Raw genomic sequence first — 26,954 nt, forward strand, 5'->3', positions numbered from 1 at the left:
TTAAAAGGGGTAATGTTAAAGAGCGCTTAGGCCTGTTTCCAGATCAGTAGATGACCTTGGACAGTTACCCATGGATATTTATATTTCTTTGCTTGGCAGATGTCCCTGTCCAGGCTTACACAGGTAAAATTGTACATATTTGTCATTTGTAAAGTATATTATTTACTGACACAATTAGGGTTATGTATCTTGTCAGAGGATTCAAAGACAGCATTTCATCTAAGAATCTGAAAGCAGTCAATTCAAATTTGAGAACAAACCACAGAGAAAGTGTTGATTTGGGTATATTAACCACATTAAATCAGGGCAGGCTTTTGTACATTGGAACTTTTCTCATATTTCATGAAGGAGGCATACCAATCTGATTATCAAATATATAATCATATCCCAGTTTTGCTGTGCCACAACAAAGCAAACTGCCCAGGTTGTTGTAGTGAATTCCTTTTCTTTCTTTACAAATGAGTACCTAACAAATGCTCCTACACAAAGATGCCCAATTATGATAGGTATGACTTTTCTGAAGCAGGAATTATTGGTCTTCATGCCAGGGGTTGGTGAAGCTAGGGTTATGGTTTTAACAACTCAAAGGATTTAAAGACAGATGGCTGTGTGAGGACCTTCTTCATTGTCTTTGAAAACCACTTTTATTTGTGGGCAGTGTTTGGGACCGTATAAAACAATCCTAGATCGCCCCCTAGTGGAATAATTAATACACATGTGGTTCATCTGAATTTCAAAGCTTGAGTATTTTGTATGTGAATATGTGCGCACAGGAGTGTTTTTAGTAATAATCCTTTCCTGATGTCAAGTGTACAGTGCAAATATACTCGAAAATACCTATATAAGGAAACTATTACATGCACTGATTTTTTCCTGTGTTGTAGCTATATGAAATCGAACATAAAACCGTACACTATCTCCTGTTGATATACAGCATTTTACACAAATTGTAGCCTTTTGATAGTCAAAATGTTTAAGCCAATTGCAACAAGTATTGACTTAAGTGGATAAATACTGTAAATAAACCCATTTAGAATGGTTCTAGATGCATTTTACATTGTGAGCACATCTCTTGTAGATTTTTCTTTTTTTTTTTGCATTTCCCTTCATATATTGAACGTACTTAGTTCCTTTAATAACATACTAATAATCACATTCAAACCCATTTAATCTACTGGCTTCTCCTAGAGGCGAGTTTTAATCCTCTTTCCTTAATCTAGAGCACTGACCATACACTCTAATAAAGTGAATTTTAATTTTAAGGGATGCATATGATATATTCACCCCATGTCCCATCTGGGTTTCAGTCACCATAGTGACCAAATTAATGATAGTTTGAGTTGCACAGGAAGGTAGGGACATGCAACAGATAGGGAGTATGGCTTTTCTCTGAATTATGATGCTTACTCTTCTGTGATTGGTCAAGATTCTCTACGTGACACATCTGAACCATCAGGTGAAAAGTATGGGTGTGAGTGTGAAGAAAGTCCCTGACTTCAAATGCACACCTGCCATGGCAGTGAATCTTAGGCACCTCCTTAGTTTCCACACATACAAAAGAGAATCGGGAAAAAAAAGGTTGACTTCCAACCATTTATTTCATTTAATAAAACTTCTTCACCACATTTCTGGACCATATTCCCATTCTCATATTTTAAAGAGGCACTGTGATCAAGACTGACAGTTTGATTACTTTGCATAACATGTATAAAATATTACCTTTAATGACTAAGAGAAGTGCGTGCCAAATGTGGCCAGCACAGAGTCAGATCCCTCCCCTGAATGTCAATGACATCACACAGTAGCCAAACCACCCCACCAACTCCAATGACATCACAAACTAGTCAAACCACACCCTTGACTACCAATGACATCACAAAGCAGCTCTGAGCTGTGCTCCAGGTACTTCCTGCCCTTGACACAGATCTAAGAACAGCCTGTAAACTCTCCAATCCAAATACCATCCCTTCAGTTTAATGTTTTGATTCTGGTCCAGAGTCAGTTGCTAAAGGCAGAAGGCACCTACACCCTGAGGTGTTCCTGCAAGTCAGTGAGAGGATCTACAAACCCACACACTCATATGGAGGAAATCTACTATCTGATGTGCCAGTGATCAGAGATGAAAAAGCAACAAATATTTGTTTCCTACAGATTTTGATCACAGTGCCCCCTTAGGTCAAACACTGTATATTCAGTACATGGCAACAATATCCATAATTCGAAGTCAAAGATGACATAAAATAAATGAAGAGCCAACTCTAAATGTGTGGCACTTTATATGCAGTAACTTCCTAACAGACCATTTCCCTCTTGTGCTCTAAAATAGCTTACTTTGCGATAAAATATTCTAATTGTGCAAAACAATTAGAGGGACTTGATCCGAGACTCGACCCATGCTTGTGAAAAGTCAGTTAAAGGTGGGTCACACTTGTGTGTGGAGAAAAAAAAAGATTATACAGTGCACTCCATTTATAAGAACTATTGATAATAAGAGCCAGCTGCATGTAGTAATAATCAATGGGACAGAAACATTCCTATCACAATAGTGTTTGAATATTCAGTTTGAAAGTATCAAGCAATCGTTAATAGGACCCGTGTGCAATGGCGCAAAATAAGACCAAGGACGGGCTGTTTAGAACCAGTCAATGTTGTGCGTCGTGTTAATTACTGCAGCACTTTCTAACTCGGAGCCCTGATGCCATTTGACATGGGAGGAAAAGGAGAGATGCCTTCTGCAAATGATAAACGATCGTGAGTCATGCATTTGCCTCCTGAGGACCAATCAGAGAGATGAAGCTGTGAATTTAGGCATTTCATAGACTAAACTGTCTAAGATTCCAAAAGACAGGGAGAACACCAAGAAAAACGAAGACAGGAAATATGTAAGAGGCCCACACTGCAAACCAAGTGTTTCTCTGAACGGCAGCAATTATCAGACAGACACTCAAAATGTCACAAAATGTTATCAATCCAATTTCATTTCATGTTTTGTTCCAAGAAGTTAGCAAAGACATTTCTCAACATAGTAAAAAAGGTTATCTAAAACACAAATGTCCATTTTACCAATCCATTTGCAATTCCCCTTTGAAGAATCAACTGCTTATAACACTCAAATCATCTCCGACAGATGTGATTCTTATACATGGAGTGCACATTAATGCCAATAATGATAAAAAAAAATAGTATTCATTCATGTGCTTGCAACTGGTCTGAAAGCCAAAGTACCACTATTTATTGGTTCATTTTCATTGGTGACTAAAAAATATTTATTTCCTAACTTGCTTATGGAGGGATGCAACCGAGTCAGTTTCTGACACCATGAAATCGAGTCTTATCTGGTAAAGAGTGAGCTGTTAAATTCTGTGCAGATTGTGGGCAAAAAACAAGAAGGGAATAAAGAATAAAGTTGGATGTTACAAAGGTTTGCGGTTCCCCATAAAACCATATAGTCTGTGCCTAGAGTATAATACAAAATGAACTATTTGATAAAAAAGACCAAATAAATAAAACAACATAAACAATATAAATAAAACAGGTTGGATAATAAGACAAGAAAGCTAAATGTGTGACAGAGAGGGCCCTGTATGTTCGTTTTGAATGGCTTTGTGCAAGCTGACATGAGGCCACCCAGAATGAGATTAAAAGGATTTGTTAATATTGCATCTTCAACTGGGACCGAAAGCCCAAAGTTTGCATACAAGTTACCAGATTTTTTTTTTTGGCAATTTCCTTCCTTGTGAGACACGAATGCAAGGCATATTTAAAACAGACCCCCTTTTCAAAAACCCGATCAATTCGAAGTCACATTCCTTCCATGGCCAGGCAACCTTACGGCTTTGGCCATGCTGTTAAGGCCGGCTGCATATGGAGGCAAGGGCCTTGTCAGGTCCTTCCCAGAAAGGCGGAGCCGGCGAAGGCCTCGAATTCTAAAAGAGCACAACATGAGGAGAGTACCCCAAAACAGAACGACCACCCCCCCCCCCCCCGGGTTTATTTGGTTTAAAGAGGAATGCGGACTTGCTGACTTAAGTGCCCCACCACCAGAAGCCCTGTAGCGTCCCCTTCTTTTTTAAGAAGTGTGACCTGTGTTAATGTCCCTAAAGTCTCTGCTGATTGGCCCTGTCAACAGTTTTTATTTTTTTAATGGGGAAGACCAACCTGCTTCTGCGACAGGCTGGGTGGCTCACCCCCATCCCCTGCCTGTTCTAAACCCAGAACATGCCCACCTGTTTATCATGCTGTATGGATTTACATATTTGATACTGGGCTCCTTCAATCGCGAGAGAACGAGAACCAACTGTAATCCGCTCGAAGGGGTCGAGACACGTGGAGCATGGGCGAGAGGGGGGTGCAAAAAGTAACAAAAGAGGTGGAGCTTGGGGGCGGGATTTGAAGGGCTTCCCGCCCACATCGAGTCCTTAGCCAAAGTGGGGCCGGTTTGAGTATTGGCGGGCTGACCCGGGGCGGCTTCTGCTGCTGTTCCCAGACCAGCCGCAGCTAGGCCAGACAGTACACCCCCCCATACCAGGGGATGCCCTGTCTCTTGTGCTGCTGTTCCCAGATCAGCTGCAGCTGGGCCAGACAACGCACCTCCCCCATATCAGGAGGTGCCCTGTCTTTTCTGCTGCTGCGCTCGGATCAGCTCCAGCTGCTTCTTGCACTTCTGGTAGTAGGTGGAGAGGCTCTTGTTCTCTTCCAGGAGCTTCTTGTGCTCCTGGACCAGGCGGGATGTGTTCTGCTGGTCCTTCTCATCCTGGTCCAGCTCAGCGATCAGCTCTTTCCTAAAGTCACATCAGAGAGGGATGGAGGGAGGGAGGGAAAAGGAGATGAAGGGAGATGAGGATAGATGGAGAGAGGGAGGAAGAGAGGGATGGGTAGATGGGGGGGGAGGAGAGAGGGATGGAGAGAGTGAGAGAGAGTAATGGGTAGATGGGGGGAAGGAGAGATAGGTGGAGAGAGGAATGGGTGGAGAGAAGAAGAGTGGGGAGAGATGGATGGAGGGAGGGAGGGAGAGAGGGATGGGTGGAGAGAAGGAGGGTGGGGAGAGATGGAGGGAGAGGAGGAAAGATAGAGGGTATGAGGTATGGAGGGAGAGTGAGAATTCTTCAGTTCTTTAAACAAAGATGCCTGACAATGAAAGGGCAGGGGTAACAAATTTTCACACCACTTAAAATTGGCTGTAGTTATTTCCCATATTAACCTCAAAATTTATTCCCTCCTCAGCACTAACTCTGGTGTTATTCTGCTCCACGGCAAATTTATATGCTTTGGCAGCATGCACTCAACTGTAATTCATAAAACATTTTAACTCGAGTTTGTGCAGGGCTGAGACATCAAACAGAGAGACAGAAAGAGAGAGAGAAACTGGGATGGAGAATAAATTTGTGCTTCCTGCTTTCTTAATGATGACTATCTAAAATCATTAGGCATTATCCTCAGTGAAATCAGTCTTGTACAGGCTTAGCTGGGTCAGTGATGAGCTCTCAGGTGCTCCACGCTTTGGCAGCTTTATTGCCTCTATGGGCAGACCACACACCCACTTACTTTCTCTGGATCAGCAAGGCAATTTCGGTCTGCACTTTCAGGTACTCCTGTGCCATTTTGCAGTGCTGCTCAAACACAGCCATGGACTCTTTGGAGTTGGGACAGGGGGCGAGGGGCTGCAAACCAAACATGGACATTATTATTACTGACATTGGACAGCACTGTACTAATAAATCGGCCAATTTCCTCAACATACCAGCATTTTCATTTCAATTTTTCACCCCAGGGTATTATATACTTGTGAAAAATGAGTGACAGGATCTACATTACATTCATTCATTATATTCATTTAGCAGGCGCTCTTATCCAGAGTAACATCCAGCACAAGAGAACATAAGTGTATCCACTCAAGTTCAACGAGCAACAGTGTCAGACCAGGGTAACAACACTCCCTGACCAGTGAGTGTGAGCACAACACCATTCAAGCCCCTACCACAGTTCAACTTGTGCTAATCTGATTAGACAGCCTAAAAGTGAGTCAGTGAAATCCACACTCACCTGCAACTGGTGGTCCAGTGTCAGATATGCCATGGGGATGGAGTCTGAGCCGTTGGTATCTGAGGAAGTAAAGAGATTTAGCTCCGGCGCAACAAACACTACTGCCAAGCGGATAGCATTGGAGACAAGGGGCAAACTGCCACGAGCTTAGCTGAGGATTAAACCTCCAATTTCAACCACTACTGCACTACTGACCTCTTCGGAACCTGGAACCATCCTTCCAAAACAGGCTGTAATAGAGCAGTGGTGTAGTGGTCCAAACTGCGTATTTAAAACCATGCTAAGGTCACTGTGATTGGCCTATGGAATCTGTCAACAAAAATCCCCCTTCCCACAACCCAGCAGCTATCTAATTTTAATGCCTTAAATAAATGATGAGGGTTAAGTCATGTCTGCAGCATGTTTAATGATTTAGACAGACCTTGAAGCACTTCGATATTAACTCTGTTACAGGAATAGGAGGGTTGAAAAACACATTAAAACAGGATTTGAAAGGCTTAAATGAGACCGTGTCTTTTCTGTATGCAAGGTAGTTACTGGATGTTAGTTTTAGCATCCATGCATCAGGTCTACCTCATTCAGCCACCATTAAAGACAACAGGTGACAACCATGCATGTAACTGAGGTACGTATGCAGGGACAACCCCTAAATGCACGGCGGAGCTTGGCTTGTTACCAGCTTGTCCCTTACATGGTGAAAAATACCTACTGCAAGCTGACCTGCTGAAACACAAAACATTGTGCTATCTGCTTGGCAGATGCTTTTATCCAGAGCAACCTACACAGCCTACAGATCATCCAAAGCAATTGATGTTAAGCACCATGCTCAAGTACCACTATGCCACACTGCAGGCCCAAAGTAAAAAGGCTGGTAACCCAGACATTGATACATTATTACATCTGTGGTATTTGATTGCTTGGCCTTTTCCCATGCATTATCTCACTTTAGAGTATGACAGATGGCTAACTACTTTCAACAGGATATACAGCACCCCAAAATGCTGCTTTCATAAATAAATAAAGCACAGGGAGTCAGGAGTTACAACTTGTAATTGTGCCTCTTGGATGCCTTTCCTCTTATTTTTTTTACTCTGCAAAGTACTCTGCAAAGAGCAAAAGGAGTCTGGCACACATGGAGGTCCTGTGGAACACGCTTGGTATGGTGGAGCGAGGCTTTGTGATTCTTATTAAACATGACACTACCACATGCTGTCAATCACTGACTCAAGTCAAATCGAAGGACTTCTCTCCACACCAAACACTGTGATTAGGTCACATCAGCCGGTGACCAATAACACCGGATGGCTGCACCCAGAGGGGTACTGAAACCTCACTCTCCTGCCCCTTGTGAATGCCCCGCTCTTGTTGTTTGTGTGGTCGGCACCCACAGGGCAATGGGGGACCAGAAGGGCTTACCTGCGGGGTCGTCGGGGGAGAAGCCGTACCCCCTGCCGGTCTTGTCTGCCGTGATCACCCTGGCACTGGGACTGGAGGACCTGCTGCTGCTCCTGCTCCCCTGTGGGGGAAAAATGACAAAACTATTACCGCACAAAGCTTCAGAAAACTCTCCATCCAAACCTCACATCAGCTTCAGGACAGACACATTATTCCTGTGGGCCAAATGGCAGATTCCGAATCACTGTGCCTTAAATGTTAGACCCGATTTGCATGAAACTGATTATATCCACATTGGACACCATGTTGAATAATACAAACAGCAAGAAGATATTCTGCGGTGGCAGCACCTTCTGCTGCAGACAAATTATGTCCAATTCTGATTTTCTCATGTGAAAAATGACATATATTCCATGATCTGTATGAACTCTGTAACACGCAGTTAAATATGGGTATCATATTTTGGGATAAATTAATATTTAATAATTGCCTTAGTACACATCTGGGGGTATTATTTTAACCTGACACTAAAGTATATCCTCTTCTGTAATAACTTAGGAGTAAACACCTAATAATTCATTTGCAATTATTAAGGTATACTACCTGTTGGTCATTGAAAAAGGCTAGGGGGGGGGGGGGGGGTCTTTTAAAAGCAAAGGTAATTTACAGTACGCATTTAAGATACCTTGGTGACACAGGTACCAGGTAAACGCAGCAGGATTTTTAAACCACTTTTTAAAGATATGTTGAAATGCTAAAGAGAACCAGCTGAAGCTGGAAAGAAACTGGCTGTGGTTGATGAATCTCTTTATCTGGTTTATCTGCTGTGCTTCAGCACTGGGGAAGACACGACAAACCCTCTCCTCCAAAACCGACCCAGACCCCAGGGAGAGCGTTCCAATTTGCACGGACCGTAAAAAATAAACCCGTTTACGGTGTGCCCGGCGCGCAATGCTGACCTCCTGTTTTTTTACCCCCTGTGAACTCGCCCTGACCCTCCTCCACTGTTTTTGTTGTGCTGGGACACCCATGTGTCACATTTGGTCGGGGAGGTGACACGCCCCAAGACAGCGGGATGATGCAGGCTGTCAGGAATGCTGTCCTTGGCAGGTGGCAAGTGGTGGTGGGGTTTGGGGGTGGGGGTGGGGGCGGGGGTATTGGCACTTGGAAGATTCCTGCACTTCTCAGTCGTATCTCCTCCTTATGAAACTTTAAGGCTAATGTCACCCAAACGAGGTTCTGGCAGCACACTGTGCTCGCATTCCAGCCGGGCTTCGGTTTGTTTATTGTGACTGGTCTGACCGAGCTGTTAATGAGACACCGATTAGGATGTGACATCACTTAATGGAATGGTAGGTAGTGTAGCTGGTTCTAACAGAAGGAAACAAGTAGAGGTGTTTCTATACACTTGGCCTCTTTCACTGCAGCCTCTTACAGAAAAGAATAAATCAGAAAAGTACTCAATTTCACATTCATTAAGAAAAATTCATTGGTCAGTCAGGCCAAGCAACTAACTGTAGATGTATCAACTGTAACTGTAACTGTAGATGTATCAAATAAAGGTCAATATTAAATTCACTTCTCAACCCACCCTATTTAATGTATTACCAGGGTTGAGAAATGCTATATAACAGACCATACCTCTGGAGAAATGCAGCTCAGAGTGTGTTTTGACCGAGACATCTGAGAAAGCATAATAAAACGTGACTGTGTGCTGTCAGTTATTACTGAGGTGCTACATTTCAATAGAGAGCGCAAACACAAGAACTCATCTCCAGTTTGGACACACTGTTACATGATACTTCTGTGACAGAGGGGTTGTATCATAAAGCTTGTGTTCAGAGTACAACACAGAGACAGACCACATACAAACATATTCACACACACACAATACACACATTCATGTGCAGCTACTCACTCTTTCATACACTCACACACTGCAGTTACACACACACAACCATGTACACAAACTACATAAATGCCTATACGTTCTGACACGCAAACAAATGTATGTGTTCCCCCAAACACATGCATCACACTCTTTCTCACACACTGTACTTTCTTACACACACACACACAGTACTCTCTCACACACACACACAATTCTCTCATGCACCACTCTCTCTCTCTCTCTCTCTCTCTCTCTCTCTCTCACACACACACCTGCACGCATGCACACACAAGAACACAAGCGCGCGCACGCACATGCGCACACACACGCACACACACACACATCATACCTGAGTGGACTCCGTTCCAAGCCCTGGTAGATCCTGTACAGACCTGCGTCTCTCACAGCTGCCTATGGGAGGGACAGAGGAGAGCAGGGTGAGACCCGAGGGGAACGAGGGAGCGAGGAGAGGGAGGGAGAGGGGGAAGGACAGGAGGCCGGACAGGGAATAGGGGGACAGCTGCACAGATTTAACTCAAAACTCACTGGGCTGTCAACATATGTCTTAACACACACACACACACACACACACATAAAGCATGTGCACTAACACACAGACACACACATATATCTAAACATGGAAACGTAAACACACAAACATAGAGAGACCTACAGACACCCAGACACACACAGGCCTATACTTACACACGCCCATACATACACTCACACACACACACACACACACACACGCACACACACACGCACACACGCACACACGCATACACGCACACAGACGCACTCTGACCAGTCCTCCCACACGAATAGCTGCCGGACAACATCGTTCACATGTGTTTGCACAGATCTGTTTGATGACAGTGACTATTTAAGGGCTCTTACACTACAGGGCTTTAAGGCCTGCACTACTAGAGGGACATGTAAGGCCCCATTAAGAGGCCCTGCTCCCATTTGTCCTCTTTTTGCCCATGTTATTCCAAGGACAGGGCTGCTCTGACTGGCACATTCAGAGTACAAGACTCCTCAGGGGGTGGCTGTAAAATTTAGTTTGGCCACATCTCTGCTTCAGAGGTGTAGCGGTGCCTTAAAAACAGAAGGATTAATAGGAAACGACCAAAATACAACACCACCTGAGGGCTCTTATTGCACAATAGCAGAAACACAAACTTGAAATCTGCTTTCAAACACTCAGTACCGCACCCACTGCTTTGCCTGTGTGTACAGGCAAAATAGCACATCGGCAAAAGGACTCTCCTCAAAGTCAAGGGAACTACAACACAAAATGACTATGGAGGTATGAGTAAAATATAAACTGTCAATTTCTCGACACTAGATGGACTAAAGGGCTGAAGTTGGTCAACAAATGTTACTTTTTACTGTAAAACTGAATTGTCAACGGACCGAAATGCAAGACCTCTCTCACTGGAGAAGCAATATCCAGCGTAAAACAGTGCCATCTACTGAAGCCAAACAAACTAAACACAATGTCCATTAGCACTGCCTTTGGGTATAGCGAAACACACAATGCTAACCTGCACTGCAGAGTACCACTAAAGCACCGGATGAACAAAGTGTTTCTCATGGGCCTCCTGTTACATTCTTGTACTCTGATATTCTTTATGTGGAGCGAACTCTGTGTAACTAACCCACCTACACACACACACACCCTCCACACACATGCATATACACATGTAGACACACATGCGCGCACACACACACACACACAACTCTGAAAACAAATGATAATGAATTCAATCTAGACTGAAGGTGTTCACATCCACCAGACTGATCATTACCCCAGATAAAGAAGTAAACTGTGTAATAACAAAACAAACCCCATGTACATGAAAAACCAGCTGAAAAACATAGTGATAAGGAACGAAATCAATGCAGCACAAAAAGTGCTCCTTTCCACTGATCTTATCGTTCCTACAAGAAAAAGCTACACAGTCGGAGAGGACCAGAACGTCCACAAAAACCCAGCGGTAATGGATCAGTCCTCCAAGTATAGGCAAAATTTACCACAGCCTGTTAGTGTCAAAATTCTGAATAACAGCTTTGTGAATACACAGGAGACCCTTGCCATTCGTTGGGCATAGACTCTCAAGATGGAGATCTTCAAATACTACAGTGTGGCCATGCTAAATAGTTTTCCAAGTTACAGGATTAGTTCCTCACTCAGAAGCAATTGTGCAATAATGAAACAAGTGATTGATATGATTATTTCAACGACAATGAACACGTACAGTTTTGCAATAATAACATGGGAATAGGAAGTGTTGGCTGTGACGTTTCTAAACCGCGAATGTCAAGAGTCTCTTGCATCACATGCAGCCGCGTGCAGGCAAACACGCTCCTCACACATATTACACAAAGCTGTATTATACTGGATTACACTGTGTGTTAACAAGAGATTAAACAAATGAGCCCATTCATGGTGAACATTTTAACCTACCTTTTTGGTCTCTGGTAAAAGTCCATTATTTTTTCACATTTTGAATGACTTATGGTTGTAACAGCTGAAGCTTTAAACAGGGACAAAACTGAATCTATGCAAACGCTAGCACTATTGTCAAATTTTGACAGTTATGAAGCACGTGAGTAAGTATTTAAAAAAGTATATGAATAAACACCTCTAGGTACTCAACATTTGGGTTTCTTGACAGTTCTAGAAGGTACATAAGGAACTTGGAAAAAAAATCGGGGGGGTGGTCAAACTTATTTAGGGACTTACAGCAGGGGAGAGGGACTCCTATGTGCTGGGATTCATTATGACATCTGCTCCAAACTACGAATGAGCAGAGACCCTCCAAACTGTCACAGTTCAACACCCAGGATGCAAACTACTACTGCATCCTGGAGCAAGAAACTCCACCTCAAATGCCTTACTAAACCACCACTATATGGATAGCAAGTTCTAAGAACTTCTAATGTACGCTAAGCAAAAGGCAGTGTCTAAGATGGTCTGCTAAGCAAATGAATCAAGTGAAGGATGGGTGAAAATTCAGGCAGTGACTGGCTGTTCCTCTGTCATGCTCTGTGCATGAATGTCAGTACCAACCCTGAGGTAAAAGTAATGGCGGGTCGCAAAGAGAAACCCAAGAGGCAAACCCGGTAAGTAGTCTACTGAAATAGCGCACTGAGGCAGACAATAAGGACGGGCCTGTTGCTCCCGGTTCTACATTCTCAAACCAGATAAACAAGAGATTGAAATTTGGAAGTGAACACCAAAAACAGATTGACAGTTTTAGCTTTAGCTGCAGAACTCCATTTAAAATCCCTTTTTTAAAATGGCCTGACCTCCCTTTTAAGAGTGAAACTAAAGTTAACAATACCATTCAAGATATTCCATTGATTATCAGTTACATTATGAACTTCAAGCTGCGTTTCTGAAGTTCTGCTAATTGGGCCTGGAATGGACTGACTAGTCCTCTGTATCAGGACCACCTTGTGGACAAACAGGTGAATTACATCAAATATCTGCGACCTGGAGCAACAGGCAGAAGGGGGGGTCACACGTCAGAGCGAACAGCAGATCCAAGCGGGCCAGCTACCCAGACGACACGCAGCCCCGGCCGCCAGTGCCGGTACCTGAGACCAGGATCTTGGGGACGTCCAGGATGGTGCCGAATGAAGCCGTTTTGCGGTGCCCTCGTTTATACGGGGGTCGCGCTGCAAAAACACACACATGCGGGGCTGTAGTGGGCCGAAGCAGGCTATACCGGACCAAAGCGGGTTAGTGATGATGTTCGCCAGCGTCCCGCTTCTCTTGTGGACATGCACTGCACCAACACACGCAACATCCTGCAAGCGCTCGAGCAGATGTGAGGTTGGAAGGTGTCTCGCGGCCATTTGCCAGGCGGAGAAGCCAAATGAACATGCAGAACAGGGACACAGTGTTGGCTCCATGCAAATGCCTGATATTCTGTCATCTTGCATTCATTAACATACAAATGAAAAAAAAATGTGAAAGAAATGGGGAAATTGTTCTCTTGGAAAGCATGGTTTTGATGGAAAGAGGAGCACGAGGTGAAAGGTGAAAAGTTCAACACGTGTGGTAATTTTGTGTTACTTAACAATACATTCTGCCAACTCGTTCAGCCATCTTTGTATTACAGAATCATGCAGGAAATGAATCACAAACCCAATCATTTCAAAATGTTCGACAGTTTTATATTTTACTCTGTTATGATGTTGGCAAGCTGTTAAATTGTTCACGGTTAATGTCAAATTCCTAGTACATTCAGAAGTCAAGCGGTAGAGCGTGGTCTTCTATACATGAATATGTGCATGCCATTAGCAGATACTGTCACACTGACTGTGTAAAGGACTGCTTGCTTTTCTGTGTTCTGGTGTGCAGTTGGTGAAGCAATAATAAAGACAGGGGACTTCTCTTGACAGGGGATTTCTCATCCAAGTCTTTATGGCAGCTGGTGCATATCATTTCAGTCAGAAAAATCAGGATAGAAGTGAACCATGAAAAGGTGAAAATTGGAAGACTGCAGTTTAAATAATTCACTGTGGCGATAAACCGGGGCACAGAAGGATCTGGGATCGATTTCAGAATTCAGTAAACAAATTAGGTCTCATAAATTATACACATCATTTCAGTTGAATAACTCCATTTGCTATGTTGTGGCCCAAGTGACCTGCTTGTTGAATGAGTGAAGTGTGTATTACCAAAGAAATGCTGGAAAAAAATCAATCCTTTACTCACATTCAAAAAAAACAGACCACAGCTACTCTCACTATTCCTTCTAAGGTAACACTCTGCTGAGGTCTCTGGCACACACATTTGTGTATCAGTGTTACCAATGCTACAAAAAATGCCAGTTTGCCTCTAGAAGTTGCTTTCTGTAGACAAAAGCGGTTGCTCAGAGTAGGGTTCATGGCTACCCAGAAGGAAATGTCGTCTTTTGTGCTCTGGATCAGTACTGTTGCTCTGGAAGTGTCTGCCAACTGAATGCACACGTAAAAGTAAATTTTGATTAATTTTACTTTATTTTTTTGTTATTGTGGTGTCATTAACACGGGACATACGGGTTAGATATTCAGGTATCCTGAGATGAAATATAAACAGAGCAATTTTTGTGTGTAAACATGGCTAGCATGCTGGTGAGGTATCTGATGAGAAAATGGATAAAGCTGGCGGGCTCCCAGCCCTGCTCCTTGCCCCGCCCCTCTCTGCGCCATTACCTGCTGGTCCGAGGGTCGCCCTGTGCTCCAGCTCCGACAGATCGCCACTCATCCGCTTACTGTCACAGGGTCCGAGGCACTGCGGCCGCCCTGACAGGCTCTCCACACTGCCCCCTCTGGACAGAGGGAGACCTGCACGCATGGTGTCCGCCTGCAAGCATCACATTGTGTTACTTCACTTAAGGGATGTCAAATCGAGCGGCTCGCTCAAGGGTATAATAGCAATGCCCCAGTGGGGGATCTAACCAACAACCTTTGGGTTATGAACCCCCCTCCTCCTCCCCACTACCTCACACTATGAGCAGTGATTAGAAAATGAGGCCCCCCACAATGGGTGCAGCCATCATGTGCTGTTAGCAACAACAAGGTTTTTGTACAATTTACTTTTTGATTATTGATCTGTAAGAGTCAGTGATTGACAGCACATGGAAAGAGGGCGTTCATGAAGCCAGCCCATACTTGAGTTAGCCACACTCCAAAACTGATATCCACAAAACCCGCCCACCCATAATAAGACATTTTGCAGTATCTATCTTTAGGATATTACCGCCACCAATTAAACAACTCCACTTGATGAAGGAGCTTGTTTGCCAAACCCTTTTTAAGTGAAAGGAGTCCAAGTAGTATCCGACTTTCGTTTTAAGCCCCTTTCTAGCTTAAACAAGCAGAGAAGGGCCGGCAGTGTAGCATAGTGGTAAGGAGCCAAAAGATTGCTGGTTGATTCCCTGTTGGAGCAATGCTACTGTACCCTTGGGCAAGTTACTTAACCCAGAATTGCCTCAGTAAATATTCAGCTGTATAAATGGGTAACATGTAAAAAACTGTAATCTATGCAAGTCTCTCGGGATAAGAGTGGCTGCTAAATACCAACAATGCAATGTAATGGTTGTGCAAGCTTCACACAGTGGCACATGAGCTGCAGACTGAAGGCAATTACACAGTGGCTTTACCTTAGGTATGAGGTGAGGCGCCATGATCTTGATGGTGTCGATCCTCCCTTGGGAGTCTCCATGCTCCATGTTCCCATCACTTTTGTTGCTGTTGGAGGTATAGTCCAGGTACATCCCTGCACAAGGGAGGGTAGACCCATTTCAAGGAGAGGCTTTGGGTTTCCGAGTTTTTTGATTAAAAAACAGACTACCGATTTAAAACTGAATGCAAGCACACCATGTTCTGCTAAGACGGGGGTTATAACGCTGCACGAACATGCTGTCAGACATACCTGTGTTGCACTGTCCTTCGTCTGAATATTGATGGGGGTACTGCAGGGGTTCATCAGAACCTGGAAAGTACTGGAACACAAGAATGAAAATGTATCAAGGGCGGCGGTGTAGCATAGAGGTTGAGGAGCAGGACTCGTAAATGAAAGGTTGCCGGTTCTATCCCCGCGGGGACACTGCTGCTGTACCCTTGGGCAAGGTACTTAACCCAAAATTGCCTCAGTAAATATCCACCTGTATAAATGGATAACATTGTAAAGAACTGTAACCTATGTAAGTCGCTCTGGGTAAGAGCATCTGCTAAATAATGTAACGTAATATAATGTATCGACAACCACATTGTGTCCCTGCTGGTAAACAGCAGCATGTGAGTAATTCTATTGTTTTTTTACAAGCTGAGCAGACACCCTTATTGAGCTTGAACACATTATCCGTCACACAAATGGATACTTAACCAGGCTGAGGCAAAGCAGTAGGGCCCTGTCCTTCTAGTTAGGGGTCCTCATCCCTAATCTGCCCTACCTTCATTAGGTGGGTCATGATCTTCATGATCTCCTCCATGGCGGGGCGCTGAGAAGGGTCTTTGGACCAGCAGCGTGTCATGAGACTCTCGATTGGTTTGGGGAGGTCCTTAATGAGGGGAGGGCGCGTACCTGGGGGGGGGGGGGGTTGGGGGGTGACAGAGAGAGGGAGAGACAGACAGACAGACAGAGAGAGAGAGAGGTTGGCTCAAATTTAGAGAGTGTAGGGATAAACACTTCCCTAAGTTATGTGAAAAAGGTCTAAAGGTTTAAACAAAAAACATAAAAATGCCCGTGGGTGTAAATGCTATCTCTGAGGAGCTGACAGCCCAATATGGCTCTGCCACAGGTAAAGAGAGGGTATGGACCAGACACACAAAGCAGAAGGTGTGCTGGCCTGACGGGATACAATGAGTGGAGTATCCTGACAGTGGAGCATAGGACTGAGGTTTGTTATACTGTTCAGATTCTGTTTTTGGGTTGAGGTCAGGGGTACTTGTTTTTTAAAGGCAATGAAGCCAATCTAGAGCCAGTGTCAATCAGCCTACGCTCTCCCTAAAATCGGAGGAGGTGAAGAACGCCGGGTCCGCGTCTCTCACCGTTGTGCACGGCCCACATGATGCGGAAGGCGGGGCCTCCAATCTCGTCGAAGGGCTTCTTGCGTGTGATCACCTCCCAGAGGATGATCCCCCAGCTGAACACGTCACACTTCTCGCTGTAATTGCTGCCTGCAAACACGGAATATTCAATTCAATGTAAAAATGAATTTTATTCAAACACAGGAAAATGCAGTGTCTAATAACTCCGACACAATTTTTACGAGATCTCATATGTCCTTTTAGTGGAACCTTAAACAGGAACCTGTGTTTCACTGGGGAGACAGGAAAGTACAATGCCGCACCACAGAGCTACATCTCTGGTAGATACGCCAAAAAACAAAAAACAGGGAGGGCCCCCTGGTAGCTTGCAGGGGTGTTTCTAGGCTCATTTACTGGCTGCTCCTCTGCCCGGTCAGATGCCCGCTGCTCATGCTCACCTTCAAACACCTCGGGCGCCATCCAGGCCGCGCTGCCCTTGTTGTTGGTCATGTGCGTCTGAATATCGCAGGCCGTCCCAAAGTCGCATATCTTCAGCATGGTTCCGCCGGCGACAAGCAGCAGGCTGAGAGAGATGCACAACAAAAGCAGGGTGGACCGTGAGGACGAAGGGAAGAGGAAAGTAAGGAAATTCACCCTCTCAGCCTGGAAACCGACTCACGAGCTCAGGGGCAAGAGCCGCCACTCTCAATGGATATCCGAACAGCGGCGCTGTACCAACACAGCATTTCCTTTCTACAAAACCACCAACTACTGAAATGATGAAGAACACTGCACAGCTGTTTGTGTCAGACACCACAGCCTTTGTGAAGCACCGAAGCTCCATCTCACCCAGACCTGCGACAGCAATTAAGTACCTACGGTGTTTTGGAAGTTAGTTAGTCGAATAGCTGTGCGCAACTGCGCTGACGCACGGCCGCTGCAACGCGGGTCTTCCCGGGTCGCTGGGCGACTCTCTCTAGGAACGGGGCCGGTGCCCTGCCAGCAGCTTTCCGCTGTCAGAGTCTCGTAAATCGCATCTGCGGCATGTTTGGCCGCTCTCAACCTTTCCGTCAGCAGCGCGCAATAAAACTCCGCTCCCCTCGGAAACCTGGATGTCTCAGCGTCAGAGTGACATGCCCTCGCACGCCTCTAAATGGACAAAGGCACATAAACACGCCGCATGTGTCTGCAAATCGATGAGAGAATTAAGCCAATGAGTATAAACTGTACTACAGTATATGAGACACAGAACAGCAAAGAAGAGTTACTGCTGTATATCTGCTTTCGATGAGGAAGCTAGGAAGGTAATCTTAAAAGAGAAATTGAGAGAGAATTAGAACATTACTGTCATATGGGGAGTTACTTACTTACTTACTCTGTAAATATATTCATTGGTTTAAATAAATAGTTATAATGTTGTCTTTAGTTTTTTTTTTTTTTGCGTTGTGTAGTACACTTTGGCAAAATTTCCGAGGGAGAGGGAGAGAGACAGAGAGAGAGAGGCAGATGCAGAGTGAGAACAAGCGAAAGAGCAGGAGAGAGACAGGGGGAGAGAACATAGGAGACAGGGAGAGGGTGAGAAAGACCAAGAATCAGGTGGAGGGAAAGACAGCACAGAAGAGAGAGAGGAAGCCGTGGAGAGAGGCAGGCAGAGGCAGGAACACACTTGGGCGGTTTGAGGTCTCTGTGGATGAGGGCCTTTGGCTTCATGCCGTGGAGGTAGGCCACTCCCTGGGAGCACTGCAGGCACCAGCTCATGGCGTGGGAGGCTGTGTAGTAGGGCAGTGGCTCTGCTCCATGCAGCACTGAAAACAGAGAACATGGTTACTGATGCATTCCCTCCCCAGAGCACGGTCACTGATACGGTCCCTTTCTCAACACGGTCACTGATGTGAGTCCCTCTCAGAACACGGTCACTGATACGGTCCCTTTCTCAACACGGTCACTGATGTGAGTCCCTCTCAGAACACGATCACTGATAACATCCCTTTCTGAACACGGTCACTGATGCAGCGCCTCTCAGAATACCGTCACTGATACGGTCACTGCTGCTGTTCATCTCAGAAGGCAGTGATTCCTGGGGGCCCCACTTGAGACACTGTTGACCCCTCAGATCCACCCACCTTTACAGATCCACCCACCTTTACACTATCTGGATGGCGCGACAGTGGACACAGATAATTAGGCTTATGCATCCACGTAATATAAAATTGAGCAGATCTGTGCTGCCACATAGCAATCCATTTTCACTATCTTATTCTTTTCAAGAACACACCTGCCACCTGCCATACTCTGCCACAGGTGTATATACATATACATTCAGGAAGAAAATGCATTGATCCCTTACAAAAAAAAACCAACTCAAAAGCAAAACAAAAAAAGATTCAGAGGGAGAGTCAATGCCACTGTACCAAATTATTCTTATCTCAAAGTATTAAAAAGGCAGAAGACAGCCCAAAGACTCACCATTGTACAGCGATCCGCCTTCAGCATATTCCATAACAAGACAAACCTAAAGGCAATAAAAATAATCAGCATGCTGATAGAAATCAAAATGATTTCACAATCACCACAGGCACCTCCTGCCAAAACACTGAAAACAGCATTGCACACACATACGTTCATTGCTACTTTTAGAAAACTTGCTGTAACTGGCATTTACAGAGTAAAAGACTAGTTCCGGGACATTGTGACCACATCCTCATGCCACACCCTCAACGTGTGATGCCACTGGAGTGACAGCGTCGTGTAGTGTTTAGGGAACTGAGGCCAGAAATGGAAAGTTGTGGGCTGCTTTAGCAAAACACCCAGCTGAATAAATGGGTAAACATGTAAAAATGTAAGTTGCAAGTATGCAAGTTGTCCATGCTGCGCAAAACAATGGTTGATGTAATGCAACTTACCGGATTGTTGCATGAGCCGTAGAGCTTCACAATGTTAGGGTGGTTTACACGTGAGAGCTGGCGGAGCTGAAAAAGAGACAGAATAGGATGTTCTATCAAAGTTCCTTCAAACGCCAATCCAAACAGAACAACTGGAATCAGAACTCACCTCAGAAACTCTTGTGAAACTTTCAGTAAGAAAACTTCTGCATTAGCAGTTGAACACATTGCTGGCACCCTACTGAAAGGTGCTGTAATGACTGTTTAATTAAATGTACACAGCTACCATGTGTGTGAAGTGATGAAAATGGCACTGCCGACGTGAAGCGGATGGCAGTGTAGCATAGTGGTAAGGAGTGGGGTTGGCGACCGAAAGGTTGCTAGTTTGATTACCCGTCGGGGCTGTTGTACGCTTGGGCGAGGTACTAAACCAAAAATTGCCTCAGTAAATTTCCAGCTATATAAATGGATAACATGACAACATGTTCAAGTTGCTCTGGATAAGAGCATGTGCTAAATGACATTAATCTAAAGTAATGTAATGAAGCTGTTTGATCCACTCCAGGTTTTAACAAAAGCTGGTTAATGGGCAATCTCACCTCCAGCCTGCTTCTTGTTACACCTGGAATGACTCGAACTGCTATGCAATGACAGTGTTACTTCCATGTGTATATTACAACTGTGGTTTAATAGTCCAAATAAATGAACTGGAAGACCAGTTTTAGTTTCTCTTCTGGGTCATGACACAGTCATTAAGCTCTAAGAGCTGGAGGTTACAGGGCTAGAAAATGGACTTTAAGGTCCATACTGTAAACATGCTAGCCTCCCTTTAAACAGAGCTGAACGTAAAAAGCACATTACCTCCACTACGAAGGCTTTTCTTTCAGACTCGCTTTCAATGGTCTTGATAGCTACATCTTTGCCTCTCCATTTGGCCTTGCAGACGACTCCAAATGCCCCTCGGCCAACAACCTGGAAAAATTTATATTATGATAAAAAACACAACGAATGGCAGATGAGAAATGAGGATCTTAAGGTACTCAATTTTTTAAAATCATAATTTATCTGATAATTATGCTTTAACATATATATTTGACATCTAATTGGAGCCTGACATAGATTTGATGTTTTTTTTCTAGGAAAAGTGATCACGTTTTAACACAAACCACAGGGGATGTGTTTGTGGGCTAAGCCAAAAGCACACAGTTTAAGAACTTTGTGTCCTTAGCAACTGATCCTGGATTAAACTGGATTACACTTTTTTTTTTTTATAATAATTGTTCCATTAAATGTTTGGACTAGGATTGTGGGGTGGGTGAGCACATCTTGAATCTACTGCTAAGGGGAGAATGTACCAGGGACGGTTCAAGAGAGCTGATTTGTCAAGGGGACCAAGCACGTTCCCTGGGTTTAATTCACTCAAACAATGAACACTGGTGCATTTAAACTTAAAGAGATTGAGCTTTATCCAAGTCCTCTAAACAAAGGGCATACTATGAGTATATGGAACATATTAAATAAGAAAAAATGTGCCTATAGTTAAAACTGCACGTAAACCTGTATGCTATCCATGACAGACAACATATATGTCACCCTGGCAGGCTTCAGAAGCAGTGTTGATAACTTTAATTACCACTTAATTACCAACAGCATATATGTCAGTTTCAGTACCAGTGGAACAGCGCCAACGATAACCCCAAATAAGACCACAAAACTGCTTGTGTACGAAGTTTGTGTCAAATTCATGGATTTTATTTCTTTACAGAACTGTAAACCAATAACCAATACAGAATTCGTCTTGTGGAAGTGAAAGAATTATTGCACAACATCACTCCTGTTGCCATTGTACTTCCAACTGTACCATATTAGCCATTAAATTCAAGGTAAAACAACTAGGCACAGATTTCCGCTCTACGACAACAACGATCCTGTGTTTAGAATAACTTTGCCATGCCTTCAGGCGCACCACTTTAGCTAGGTAGTACTTTCAAAAAGATGGTTAATTCTTACAGGAAAAAAAAAACTATAATGCTTGTGCCCCGGTTGTCATCCTTTGATCATGCATTTTCTTGCGTGGCGACTTACCTCTTCAACTTCAATATCCGCATATTCGATTTCTTCAAAAGGGTAGCCAGGTGGGGTTTCAAGCATTTCTGCGGATGGTACAGACATCGCTGGAGACCAAAACAAACAACATCCGGGGCTTCAGACTCGATTTCGGCTCAGTGCATACGACAGTAAAAGTAAGCATTCGAATAAATACCGAGGAACTTCAAAGACGTGGCAAATTATAACTACTGTAAAAGTTATCAAGCCCCGTCTGGTACTTAGCAAAACAGTTAGCGTGCTTGCTAGTAATCCTAGCCACTGTTCACGACCCACAAGGCGTTGGTATAACTAGCCAACACGGACCTGTCTAAACACAGCAATAAAAATCTGTATTTTTGCACGAAACCGCCACCCATATGTTGATTGAAAACAACAATATTGCCGTGCTACGAGTTAATACAACAAAACTAGGCCGCTTGTTGGCCTGCGTACAACCTAGCTAGGGTAGAAGATGAAGAAACACCCGTCCCTCGCTGACAAATCTTTCCACATCTACGCAACAGCTAGTGTGAGTCATGCAGCATGGAATATCGCTGCGGAGATTAATAACGTCCACAGCCGATGCACTAAACCATAGCACTGGTTGCAAACCATGGGTGCTTTAGCTCCATTCGACTGCGCGGTGTAACAGGGCAGCGCAGTTCCCGGTCAGCCCCAGCGCCTTTCTCCGCAGTAACTGCTGCAACTCCAGGAAGTGCGTATCCCTTCGGTTTCGGCTCCGCTGTATTCTGTACACCCCATAACAGGTCTAAAGCGGGCAGCGAGTGCTGTGATTTCACCGTCACTCAGGAAGTGCCCAACGACTACAAATGTTACATTCCTTTTGATAATTTGAAAATGCAACGTTTTATATAGCATTCATCTACAGTATACAACTGGACATTCACCGAACCATTCATAAACTACCCTGCCCGAGGATACCACAGCAATGCAACAGCCCGGGATTTGAACTGGTAGCCTTCTGGTTACAGTGAAGTTCAGGACAATGTTGTAACAACATTCCAAACTGGTAGTTTTTGATTGAAGTTGCATAGGCATACACAATGAAGGAATGAACCTCTGATGTTTTGTAAATGTGTATTTTTAACACTTTCGGTGTTGCAAATTAGCATTTTTAGCAGTTAACAGCTACACGAATTAGCCTACCTGCCAAATCATTTACGCCTTACCTACCTGGTTATCTTAAAGGAAAGAAACGCTTAAAATGACGTCTACTCGGTAACTCGAACGCTTAAACACAATTCTAAATTTAGTCCCACGATTTCAGCCATGGCTAGTGACAGCTGCCCCTGAGCCGTATTAATCACCTGGACCAATTCAAACAACAGTTGCTCATATTTCACAAGGCTGGCGAACATTTGAAACCCGCCCCCATCACCAAATGGAAAATACTATGGCGCATGGAAAGAATGGCTCACAAGAATCTTTGCGCGGTAAGGGAACTTCTGGATGTATGGCATTTCGAGACATTACGTTTTATTACGTGTTTGATTTAAGAATGGCTAAGCATTATTTTTGTTTGCTAAAACTGGTTGAGTCTGCTTATCCCACCAAGAAAACATGGAATAATTATTGCTGGAAGCAAAAGCATGAAAAATCCCCTTCACTACTTTTGCTAGCTGCAGCTGCTGTTACTACATCTTTCTGATGTTTATTTCGTCTCGAACTGCCTACACTGCAAGATGACAGGAGTTAATTGAAACTTTATTTCTAATTAATACATGGATTTGTTTGCAAGTTGAGTTTTGTTGAGAAACTCTGCTTTAACTTTTCACATCCCATATCCAAATGCAATAGCCTACATCTGTAACTTTCAACAAGCTGAAAGTGTAATTTCAGGTGGTTATTATATTGAATACGAAAACGCTATCACACAGAGAACTTTTTGTAAATGAAATATTTTGAAAAAAAAAAAAAAAAGTTTAAACAGAGCCTTGTGATTGTAAGTGATTGAAGCTTAATTTGAACCAATTGTTTTGCACGTCATTTAGCCTACTAAAAAAAAAACCCCACACCAATTCTATTCTTTATTCTTTCAATTTCATTTTCTGTTACCTACAGCAATGGCTGTTAAAATAATAGGCTTAAAAATAATAATCGTGTGTCATAATACAGATATCAGATACAGTTGTACCTCAGCTGCCTGCTTTTTCCAGTTTCAAGCGGCAGGCAGCTGTCCAGAAACGTGTCTACACATGTAGCCTACACACCTGTCAATTTTTTTGTTTAAAGTTTTGTCCCGTCCCAGAAACAGCTAGCATCAGTCATTCAAATTCTCTGTGTTAGCTGCTGAGCTAAGCTAGGTATTTCTGTTCTAAATCGAAATTAATGAAAGCCAAATACAAAAAAAGAACAGTAGTAATTTCCTTGTGATTCTGAAAGAATATTTTATGATTATTACAGATATAAACCGTATTGTTCATAAATGAGTCCGCCTTGAATATATCCTATTTAATTTGAACGGGAATATTGAAATAAAATTGTATTATATACACTTCGACTCAATTTGTAATCTGCTGACCTACAGTATGTTTGGCCATGAAAATACTGAGAAGGAAGGTTGTAATACATACTGTTTGCCTCTAGGTGATGCTGATGTACTTCCAAAAGGACATCCGATCGATCCTAGCATGGGGACCAGATTTTTTTAGATTATTATTTTAGTAGTAAATAAAATGTAAACGGTGTTCTCTGATACCTAATGACGTGTTTCTGATAAGTGACTCAGTACATCAGTAACTTACATCTAGACAAATAATTTTCAAGTACTGTAAATATCCCTTTATTTTCAGTCATTTTGAGTGCAGATTCTGTCACACTTTATAATCCAACAAACATTTGCTTGTTGTCCAGCTGAAGGCATGCAGCTTTTACAAAGGTCCACAAGGAGACAAATGGCACAGTGTTTTGAACTGTTACCCAAATAACAGAGCGTCTGTATGTAATTTTAAAGAAACTCTGTCACATTGAAAGTGAATTATTCCACATGGACGCTATCCAGGTGGGTATGTTAGTCCTCTTAAAGAGTCTCTTGGGATGTATCTGGAACTAATGGCTCATTTCATTTGAAGTTAGATGATAAAAATGTTAGTCTCAAGAGGTTATTGAGATTGTGTGTACCATTACTGAAACAGCTCACTTTCCTGATCCCGCTGAACATTGAGCTGAATGACGAATGTTTAGCTCAATAGAACTATTCAGTTGTAGGATAAACTTTATAAACTTTGCATTACTTTGTCAAATTCAGTGTAAGGCGATTCAAATATAGGATTATTATATTTGAGAAGCTACTACTGAATAATACCTTTAAGCATTTGCATTTAAGCTTGTGAATTCTCAGTGAAGCCTTTCTTTGTCATTAAATGTATTTTTCTGGATGATATTATATATTTCATAAAAAGTGGTGCATTTGCTACAAATAAATAAAGTAATATTTCTTATCCAACAATGAACAGGAGCACACAGCGGCAGAACAAGGTGGTTTCATTCCACAGGGGGTTAGGGGTGAGTATGTCTGCAGAGTTCCCTTGTACTTCCAGTGTGGCGCCCTCTAATGGCTTGTGAGGCACCTGCAAAGTCCCTTGATGATGTCAGTGGGGATGCGCACATTCTCCAATCGGGGCATGCCCAGCTGTAGTGCATTGTGGGACTTGAAGTATGAAATACAGCTGTGTTGGCTGTGCCTGAGTGTATCAGAAGATTGCACTTGCCACACTCAGTGGAGTACAGAGGGGGTGCGAACAGACAAGCCCTTGTGTACTATTGGTGATTCCAAACTGGATGAAAAAGGAGAAAGAAATAAATAGAAAGAAAAGAAAGTAAAAAAGAAATTACAAAAAATACAAAAAAAGAATGCTATCCTGTTGCGGTTACTTGGATATTGATATTTCAGGACTCAAGCAACATCAGAGTGGTAAAGCAGGTGCAGAATATAGTTTACCTGGCAGTGCATTTTAAATGTGCCCATATGCCTGTGGTGGATGTATGAAAAATAAAACTCATGGAAAGCACTTACAAGGACATAATTATAACTCAGCTGTGGAAAATCAATCATCTTGGAATGCGCTTGCCATGGTCAACCAAACTCTTTCCCTGGAGTTCAACTTCAAATACATATTGACTTTTCTCTATTACAACTAATAAGAATTTCTAATCTGATATGCATATTAAATGAAAATTGGAAGATACAGTCCTGACAATTTTTGCAGAGAAGAGCTTTTGGTGTCCAGTAAACACGAGAAGAAGTGTCAGAAGGGACAAATACAGAGTGACGTGGCAGGTTAATAAAGGAAACATATTCCTAGACACCTGCCAGCATCAGCTGCCACATCACTGAAAGTGTGAGGCAGGGGTCACAGGGCAAAAGCCACAGAGGAAATCCACGGCTGAGAGTTTCTCCTCTGTGGCATCGTCCGGTTGCATTATTTTCTGTGTGGCCATCTCTTTTTTTTATTGTTATTTCACACCACCATGATAAATCTGCTGATTTCAGAGGACCCGTCTGGCTCAGCTCTCATAGATTTTACAAGAAAGTCAATACAGTCCTGATAGAATTACAGCTACCTGTCAAAGCACAGAAAACATATCTGTGACAGTGTCGGGGCGCAAATCAATTGGACACGGTTTCACTTGCAGGTTTTTGATACATTGGGGCTTGGGAAAATACTGCCAGTGATGAGCAGAAGTGACTTGTCTCCTAATCCCATTTTAAATATGGGATACTCGTGTGTTTTTTTTCCCGGTTTGGTGCACATTTTCTGAAGCGTTTCCAGGTGATTTCCATTTCTCATTAAAGCACTTATGGATTTTCGCATGCTTTCTGAATTAAACTGTGTGATTAAGGTCTCTGACCTTTAATTCATCATTACTTAACAAAACAAAATGGTACTGGAATAGGACCAAATCAGGTTTTGCCTGAAATGAACTTAATTTATGCTTGTGGACCTACATTAACTTGAAATGTAGATTTTTTTATCCATAAACCCATAGATCCCTTGCCTCTTCCAGCGCCTACGTGTTAGCAGTCAATAAAGTTTATCACATTCAAACTACACGACAAAATACTGATTTGAGATTCATTTGAGGGATATGACCTCATATCGATG

General features: G+C 43.3%; 1 protein-coding gene across 4 annotated transcripts; it reads right to left on the reverse strand.

Annotated features, from left to right (window-relative positions):
• Window positions 1–3,966: 3,966 nt before the first annotated feature.
• LOC118786634 (mitogen-activated protein kinase kinase kinase 7-like) lies at window positions 3,967–23,141 on the reverse strand. 4 transcript variants are annotated; one of them, XM_036541814.1, is made up of 18 exons: window positions 23,023–23,141; window positions 21,826–21,914; window positions 20,602–20,712; window positions 19,762–19,827; window positions 19,325–19,370; window positions 18,525–18,663; window positions 17,317–17,441; window positions 16,880–17,008; window positions 16,282–16,412; window positions 15,762–15,831; window positions 15,490–15,605; window positions 14,540–14,690; window positions 12,935–13,015; window positions 9,678–9,739; window positions 7,459–7,558; window positions 6,043–6,101; window positions 5,545–5,660; window positions 3,967–4,781 (listed from the first exon to the last, which is right to left on the reverse strand). In XM_036541814.1, the coding sequence occupies exons 2-18, from the start codon at window positions 21,910–21,912 to the stop codon at window positions 4,601–4,603; spliced, it is 1,770 nt and encodes a 589-aa protein (XP_036397707.1). In that variant the 5' UTR covers window positions 21,913–21,914; window positions 23,023–23,141; the 3' UTR covers window positions 3,967–4,600. The 4 variants fall into 4 exon arrangements, with proteins under 4 accessions (XP_036397707.1, XP_036397705.1, XP_036397704.1 ...); XM_036541812.1 differs by lacking the exon at window positions 23,023–23,141 and adding an exon at window positions 22,441–22,546; XM_036541811.1 differs by lacking the exon at window positions 23,023–23,141 and adding an exon at window positions 22,285–22,546.
• Window positions 23,142–26,954: the final 3,813 nt, after the last annotated feature.

This window comes from Megalops cyprinoides, chromosome 12, assembly GCF_013368585.1.
Source record: "Megalops cyprinoides isolate fMegCyp1 chromosome 12, fMegCyp1.pri, whole genome shotgun sequence".
Taxonomy (NCBI): Eukaryota; Metazoa; Chordata; class Actinopteri; order Elopiformes; family Megalopidae; genus Megalops; species Megalops cyprinoides.